Source organism: Erinaceus europaeus, chromosome 13 (assembly GCF_950295315.1).
Source record: "Erinaceus europaeus chromosome 13, mEriEur2.1, whole genome shotgun sequence".
Classification (NCBI taxonomy): domain Eukaryota; kingdom Metazoa; phylum Chordata; class Mammalia; order Eulipotyphla; family Erinaceidae; genus Erinaceus; species Erinaceus europaeus.
The window spans coordinates 14,098,367-14,107,138 of NC_080174.1; the positions used below are offsets into that span (position 1 = coordinate 14,098,367).

The 8,772-nt window shown below is 50.0% G+C and overlaps 1 protein-coding gene across 1 annotated transcript in view; it reads left to right on the plus strand.

Moving 5' to 3' along the window:
* Positions 1-1,981, plus strand: part of ZC3H12D (zinc finger CCCH-type containing 12D) — a 36,048-nt gene extending 34,067 nt beyond the window's left edge. The window contains exon 5 of the mRNA XM_007516406.2: positions 328-1,981. Coding sequence (XP_007516468.1) covers positions 328-1,097 — 770 coding nt within the window. The 3' untranslated portion in view covers positions 1,098-1,981. The remainder of the gene's footprint in view (positions 1-327) is intronic.
* Positions 1,982-8,772: the final 6,791 nt, after the last annotated feature.

Sequence of the window (8,772 nt, forward strand, 5' to 3'; positions counted from 1 at the left end):
AGAGAGGGGGGAAAGAAAGAAATCATTAAGGAGAGGGCAATTTAGCGCCCAGATGTCCAAGGGAGGTACACCCCAAAGGCCACTCACCAGATCCTGAGATGTGGTTTCAGTCCCTGGCTAGACGGTGCTCCTACACTGAGAAATATGGGGTGCACTATCAGTACCCCACACTGTGGGGGAGGGTGCTGCACCTAGTGCGCCCTGCCGGTGCCCCAAGGCTCTTTTTACAACCTTAGTAGGTCCCCAAAGAGAAAGGTGTGTGTGTGAGGGGAGCATAGCTCACGCCCCGAGTCTCACCCCGCGCCCCCTTCCCGCTGCCCCTTCCAGGCAAGAAATGCACCTACGGCGTCAAGTGCAAGTTCTTCCACCCCGAGAGGCCGCACCAGGCGCAGCTGGCGGTGGCAGACGAGCTGCGCGCACAGACTCGGGCCTGGCGGGGTGCGGCCGCCGAGGACGAGTGGCCCCGGCGGCAGGGGGCTTCCCGGGGCGCCCCCGCAGCTGCCCCGCCCATCCCCCGCGAGCCCGGAGAGCGCACCCAGCTCCCCGCGCGGGGGGCGGCGGCCCTGGCGGCCCTGGCAGACGGCTTCTCGCGGCTCAGCTTCAGCGACACCTCGGGGCTCCTGGGGGCGCGATCCGCGGGGCCCTGCTGCAGCCTCGCGCGCCAGCCGCGCCGCCCTGACCTGGGGGCGGCGTCTCCTGCAGCCCCGCCCGGCCTGCCGAGCCCCTCGAGCGCGCTGGGCGGGTCTCGGGATGCTCCCGGTCTCGGGGACCCTCAGAGTGATGTGCTCCCCCATCGCCGGCTGCCGGCCGACCCGTGGGCCTCCCCGGAGGGGGCGGGCCGATTCTCGGGCAACCCAATCTGGACAGAGCCAGGCTGGGGCGACTGCCCCTTTGGGGGACCCTCCGATTCGGTGTCCCCCGCCGCACCCCGCGAGGTGGCCGCGCGCGCCCGGGCGCGAACCGCGCTCTGCAGACTCTTCCCGCCACGGCAGGTGGACCGCGTGATGGCGCTGTTCCCCGCGCTCTCAGATGTCACCAGGCTCAGTCTCCTCATCCAGCGACTCCAAGGATCTGGGGCGCCTTCGGGAAAGCCCTAAGGAGCCCGACAAGTCACCCCTCCCGGGGACGTCCCCAATTCTTCCTTGCAATTTAGCGAGGCCGCATGCAGCCTGTTCCAAGGTCGCCCCCAGCCCCTCCTTTCCCTTAGATATCGTCTGGGGAGCTTTCAGGGAGCTTTTCAGGAGGGGCCTTTATCTCTGGCCTGGAAGATTCTGGGTCCAACACAGCTCCAAGGGTGTGTCTGGAACTGTCCTCACCGCTGGAGGTGTGAAGCTGCAGTGGGGATCCACAACTGAGTCACAAGATCAATTTAGTGGGAGCATCCCAGAAAGGAGTGGAAGGGGGAACCTCAGACCATACCCTCAGGCACAGCATAAAACTCCCCGTAGCAAACCTGGGTTTGAATAGCCTTGGTGGCCACATGGACAGTGTGGCTTACGAGCAAACATTTGAAAGATCCTGGCAAGCGGCCTTGAATGACATTGCATCAAACCAGTACGTAGCCTTTTAGCTGATGAGGGTTTGGGAGCTGGGGGTCTTCACAGGATCTTTAGACAACCCCATGAGGGGAGCCCAGAGTTCAGACTTCCAAGGTGTGGGCTCCACCTGGGACTTTGAAACTGTGTAACTGTGCTGCTCTGTCTGTAGGGCACACTGTACTGAGGGTCTCTTATGTGTTTCATCTTTACACGTACACACACACACAGTCACAGCACACATACAGATAACCTAGCACACATACCCTCACAAGTATTAAGACACACAGACATAGGTCACATGCAAATGTCACCACACTTTCACACAGGTAGTGACATAAACAGGTACTCCACACATAACATCACGTCACACACAAATATCACAATTCACATACTACACAAATAGAACAGACACCACACACAAATATCACAATACACAGCTTTTTTTTTTTTAAAAAAGAAATGGGCCATGTGTATATATGATTTCATCACTAGGGGTCACTTTTTAAGAGAGACAGAAAGGACACTGTATAGCACCTCTCATGTGACGGTGTGGGGCGCAAACCTAGGTCTCAAATGTGGATCTTGAACATGGCAATGCACACACCCTATTTCTCTGGCTATACACACATCTCTTGACTTAGAGCTAAGTGTCTCTGTTCTTTTTGGGGAGAGGAGAGGGTTGTCACTGGGGCTTCATTACTCCAGGCTGACTTTTTCAGATAGAATGATGAGATAGACTGAGAGAGACACCACAGCATCAAAGTTTCCTTCTGTGTAGTGGGGGTCAGGCTCAAGCCGGGATTGTGTCCACAACCAAGCAGGTGCGCTGTTCAGGTGAGCGGGTCTTGCTGCCTCCCCCCCCCCCCCCCGTCAACTATTATGGAAGTTTCCAGGCCCTTTTCAGTTCTGGTCTTCCAGGCCAATATTCACACCTAAAGACTTAGGACTTTTGCTCAGCAGTCTCTCAGTGGGTCAGCAGAAAACTGGGATGAACTTGGCTGTGGAGGTCTGCTGTCACCTCCCACCATTGCTGTGTCTCCCAGCCAGGGACTGCTTTGAGTCTGGAAGAAGGGGTCCACCGTTTTCAGTAGACAAGAAATGACACAGAGCTACTGAAATAGGCAGTCTGTGTCCTCAGCAGCTGTCCACTCTCTCTGTGTTCTGAGTCCAGCTCTGCTGGTCTTGGCTGACTTGTTCATCAGGGGACTTTGTGGCTCTGCCACTGGGGAGAGTCACAGCGGAAGCTCTTATCCATGTATTATTCAGCTGAGTGCCTTGTTGGTGAGGCCTAGGGTGCACCCCAGGACAGTTTGCTCCCGCTCTCTTCATCCTAGAAAATGTGACTGCAGACACTGTGTCACTCTGTGACTCCTTTCTTTCCTCGAAACCTGATTTCTCCCTGACTCCAGCCAGGAGCTGTTACTTACCTGTTTCCCAAAAAGTCACTGCACCTACAACTGTATCTTAATATTTGGGGGCCTCGGTCCCAAAGAGGTCCCACTGTTTCTAGATAGGCTGTGTTACCCTATTTGCCTTTTTTCTTTGGACAAGCCAGGCCTCACAGTAGAGCTGCTTTGTCCCTTGGCTCTGCCTCCCGATGATGTGGCACTGTTGTATCAATTTGTAGTCAGAAGTGTTACAACTACTTCCCCTGGAGGGTAAGTTTGAGCTTCAGGAAGCTGTAAAACTACCTTACGGGGTTCACTCAGATGAAAACAAGCAGGAATACAAGCCAAGGGAGCACATTTCAAGTGTAATCCCTTTTGGAATTCTTTTTTTCCCCAAAGTCTTGGTATATCTTTGTGACACAAAACATGGATAAGATAGGTGGATAAAATGTACCTGGGGGTGGGGGGGGTAGGAGGGGTGGCGGTAGCACAGCAGGTTAAGCACACGTGGCGCAAAGTGCAAGGATCACTGTTCGAGCCCCCAGCTCCCCACCTGTAAGGGAGTCACTTCACAGGCGGTGAAGCAGGTCTGCAGGTGTCTATCTTTCTCTCCCCCTCTCTGTCTTTCCCTCCTCTCTCCATTTCTCTCTGTCCTATTTAACAACGACAACAACAGTAATAACTACCACAATCAAACAAGGGCAACAAAAAGGGAAAATAAATAATAATAAAAAAATTTTTTTAAATACCTGGGTGCCTGGCTGTTAACTGTGCTACTCAAATAAGCCCCCTTTTACTCTCAGCGGGACTCTTCATTGTCAAACTGAATATTACTTGCTCTGATGTCCAACCACCACCCCACCCACTTTGGGTTTTAACATGTGTGAGGACTCAGACTCTAGCTGTTTTTTTGTTTCATTCTATTTTTTTGGGGGGGTTGGGGGGGAGGCTAAGGCCAGGGCATGCCTTTGCTGGATGTTCAGTGTTCAGTAGGCTGTCTGCAAGGACACTGGCTTCTTTGCTAGAGTTTCAACATCTTTGTTACAGAACCAGGAAGAATGATCATCAAACAAGAAGCAACAATTGCTCAGGTCTGAGGAGCCTGGTGCCGGATGGCTTTTTTTTTTTTTTTTTTTTTTTTTTTTTTGGTCTTAGGGATCTCTAGGAGACTCTTTGAGGCAGAACTGTGGAGTGTCAGGAGTTGAGGGGTAGAAGCAAGAGAAGACACTCAGGTGGGCATTTCCCAGAGAAAATTCATCTCAGGGAGGACGCTTCACAAATGGTGAAGCAGGTCTGCAGGTGTCTCTCTTTCTCCCTCTCTATTGCCCCTCTTCTCTCAATTTCTCTCTGTCCTATCCAAAAAAGAAATAAATAAAGAAAAAGTGGCCACAAGGGGCAGTGGATTTGAGCCCCACTGATAATTCTGGAGGCAAAAAAAAAAAAAAGAAGAAGAAGAAGAGAGAACATTGATTTCAAGGGGGCCAGGTGGTGGTGCACCTGGTTGAGCGCACATGTTACAGTGCAGGGGGAAAGCTTTGCAAGTGGTGAAGCAGTGCAGGTGTCCCTCTGTTTCTCTCCCTCTTTGTCATTCCCTTCCCTCTCAATTTCTGGCTGTCTCTATCCAATAAATAAATAAAGATAATGCAAAAAAAATTTTTTTTAAAAAGAAAATTGATTTCAGCTTTCACGTTTCTACATAGGATTCAGGTGAGGAGAAAGGAACTCTGGTAGCTAGATAGGGACAGCCTCACCCCCCCCCCCTTGGAGGAGAAGTCAGAAGAGTGAGGGGAAGGGAAAAGGCATTAGAAATGGGTGGTGGGAGAGGAGGCTCCGGGAGCTGGAACACTGAACTGGAGTCACAAATCACCTATGTGGGAATGTGTGAAACCAATATGGGCCTCTTTGACTTGTGGGGTGCTGTGCAAAATGGAAATGCTGGGCTATTTGTTGCAGGGTCGACCAAGAAGTTTAAGATGGGGTTGGCAATGGTGCACCTGGTTGAGCACCCGTGTCACCAGCACAAGAGCCTGGGTTTAAGTCTCCAGTCTCCACCGGTAGGGGCGAAGCTTCACGAGTGGCAAAGCAGAATTGCAGATGTCTCTCTCCCTTCCTGTCCCCCTTTTCCCTTTCAATTTCTCTCTGGGATATCAAATTAAAAATAATGAATGAATTTCTATTTTTAAAAAACAAGTTAGGATGGTGTCAACAGAGCATTTGACCAGGTATGGGGTTCTTTGAAGTGAGGACTTAAGTTCATGAAGCCCCATGAAGTCACCTACCCCACACAAAATCTCCCAAAAGACAAGGAAGACAATATTCCCCACACCAAGAGTGTGTTCATAACAAACAAGGAGAGGGGGCTGGGCGGTGGCAGTGGGTTAAGCGCACATGGCAGGAAGCGCAAGGACCGGCCAGTTCAAGCTCCTGCAGGTGGGTCTCTTCACAGGCGGTGAAGCAGGTCTGCAGGTGTCTATCTTTCTCTTCCCCTCTCTGTCTTCCCCTCCCCTCTCCATTTCTCTCTGTCCTATCCAACAACAATAACAACAAAAACAGTAAACAACAATGACAACAAAAGGGAAAAAATTGTCTCAGGAGCAGTGTATTCCTAGGGCAGGCACTGAGCCTCAGTGATAAACCTGGAGGGGAAAAAAAAAAGACAGAGAGTCAGAGCCCAAGATAAAATGCACACGCTTTATGGCATCAGGGCAGGTGTGGTTCCAAGGACTCATAGCCGGAACCTCTCTCAGGAGCTGTCACGTTCATCTGAGGTTCTGATTGAGCCTCCCCTGCTTGCCCTGTCTACCACTGATGCAAGGGTTGAACATAAGTCAGGGAGCTCTGGTAAACCTCATACTGGGTGGGTCACCTCCACACGGGGGTAGAACTCTGTACTGGGAGCTCTGATGTACCTGCCTGCACAGATGGCAGCAAGTCGGGTGTGGAGCCCTCAGAGTGGTTGGCTGGAATTGGAGGCTCTGTTCTCTACTGTATGTGGGACTCTTGACTATTCTACTAAAGATCTTCCTTACACAAGAGCCGTGGGAAGGAGTCAACTTCACTGGTAGGTAAAATACAGGAGTTGCATGTCAGAAGTCTCTGGTTCAAGCCCCAGCAATGCATATATACCAGAGCTGAGTAGGGTTCTGTTTTTTCTCATAAAAATAAATGGATCTGGGGTCGGGCGGTAGCGCAGTGGGTTAAGCGTCCATGGCGCAAAGCGCAAGGACCGACTTAAGGATCCCGGTTAGAGCCCCGGCTCCCCACCTGCAGGGGAGTCGCTTCACAGGTGGTGAATCAGGTCTGCAGGTGTCTATCTTTCTCTCCTCCTCTGTCTTCCCCTCCTCTCTTTATTTCTCTTTGTCCTATCCAACAACGAAGGACATCAACAACAACAATAACCACAAGGCTCCAACAAGGGCAACAAAAGGGGAAAAAAAATGGCCTCCAGGAGCAGTGGATTCATAGTACAGGCACTGAGCCCCAGCAGTAACCCTGGAGGCTAAATAAATAAATAAATAAATGGATCTTTAAAGAAAGAAAGGGAAGAAGGAAAAAAAAAAAAACAGCGGGGGAAGGCACCATTTTGTTGATAGATAAGGGCACATCTTTGGCCAAACCCAGAGGCAGCCTTGGGAAAATCCTGGAAAAGTTCTGATTGGCCTGGCTGGATCACATGCCCATCTGCTGGACCAATCACTGTGAAGTATTCTAGTTGGTCTAGGCAGGTCTTGCTCAGTCTAACCAGGTCTGGCACTCCTGATGAGACTGAGCAGGTGTCAGCTCTGTCTGAACCCACTTTGGTTGGCAGTGGGTGGGTTACAATGTGAGAGTTCAGTCAGAGAAAGTGGGGGAGCGGTGTTGAGGTAGACAGAACAAATCCCCACTGCATTGTATAACTCTGGGGACTGGTACCATCTTTCTCCATCCCCAGGCCAACGCAACTCTTGTTCTAACTGGGAAAGTGTTTATTCTCTTGAGTTTATTCTCTTTTCTCCGTTAGTGGGGGAAAAGCCGCATAAACCCAGCTTTCTGTGGCAGGAGGTCGGAAGGGCCTGCTGTCTCAGAGCCTGAGATATGTAGCCTTGTGTTAATCATGCTAGCTCTGGAATTGCACCTAGATTCAGGTGGGAGGCTCCCACAAGTCCTGAAGGGGAAGTAGTGGCTCTTCTCAGTCAACAGGTGATCTTGTTCCCTGACTCACATCTGCACCGAAGCCTTCTGGATCAGAGAACTCTGGAGTCTCAGCAGCACGGGTCCTTAAACTGATACTCAGCTGAAAACCACCATCCAGGGCCGAACCTAATTCACAATAGTTTTGTTCCGAGTTCTGTGGCCAAGCAAGGTCACCGCTCTCTGGCCTTGAGGAAAAATAGCATCTCTATAAAGGAGCTGGGCAAAGAAACAGAATGGCGAGCAGACACAGTGCCCAGAAACCAGCTGAATTTCTGGACTAACTGACTGACAGGCAGCAAATACTGTGAGCTGCCAGAAAGATATTACGGAAGGACGTTAACAGCATGAAAAATATTGAGCATATACTGGGCATTAGAAATAGGCTGAGGGGATAGCCTAGGCTGTTAGAGCACACATTTGTATACCCAAGGCTCCAGAGTTCCCAGATTCAATCCCCACAACAACTATAAAACAGTGGAACAGGGATTGGGTCTCTTTTTCCTCTTATAAAAATAAATCTTTAAAAAAGAAAAGAAGTAAACTTAGGAGGTGGCACAGTAAATAGAGTGCTGAATTTTCAAGCGTGAGTCCTGAGTTGAATCTGTCACCTCAGTGCCAGAGTGATGTTCTTATCATTAATAAACTTTATTCAATATATATTTTAAAAAGATCTTAAAAACACACCATTATCTTGCTTTTTATTAAAAAATAAAGTATATATTATTAGAAAATAACCAAAGAGCCAGATAATATAACTGGATGGTAGGATTATAATTACAGGTGACTCTCTCTATGGTCTCTACTTTTCTAAATCTTATCTAGTGAATAATGTTGATTTTAAAAAAAAAGAAGGAGGAGTCGGGTGGTAGCACAATGAGTTAAGCGCACGTGGCGCAAAGCGCAAGGACCAACATAAGGATCCTGGTTGGAGCTCCCAGCTCCCCACCTGCAGGGGAGTCGCTTCACAGGCGGTGAAGCAGGTCTACAGGTGTCTATCTTTCCCTCCCCCTCTCTGTCTTCCCCTCCTCTCTCCATTTCTCTCTGTCCTATCTAACAACGATGACATTAATAACAACAATAATAACTACAACAATAAAACAAGGGCAACAAAAGGGAATAAATATTTTTAAAAAGATGAAAAGAAAGAAAACTCTTGAAAAAACAATGCTGCCTTAAAAATATTCATATTCACTACACAAAATTCAGAAGACTCAGACATCTTGAGTGGCACCTGCTATACTTGTAGGCATATTTCACTGAAAGAGAACCCTCACAGGTCAGGGTTGGGGAGCACGAGGCTGCTGGGTGGTCTAGGGGAGCAGTCAGCTGGTTCCATCACCAGGAAACCAGGTACAAGCCTGGGCTGCTGAGGGGGTGGTCGCTGAAGGATTCTGGAAGTCCCCTCCCACCAAAGTGCCACATCACCTGGCTGCAGTGACTGTTCTACAGAGCCCAATTTCCTAGTAGCACCCAGATCACAAATTATCTGGGGATTATGATATTGCAAGGGAAAGAAGCATCCAGAATGGGAGAGACTCCAGCCTGGGGCCTCCCCCCCCCCGCCTTTTTTTTTTTTTTTTTTTTGCCTTCAGTGTTATTGCTGGGGCTTGGTCTGCTCCTGGAAGCCATTCTCCAACACACACTCCCACCTGCCCCATACCCCCACACCCCAC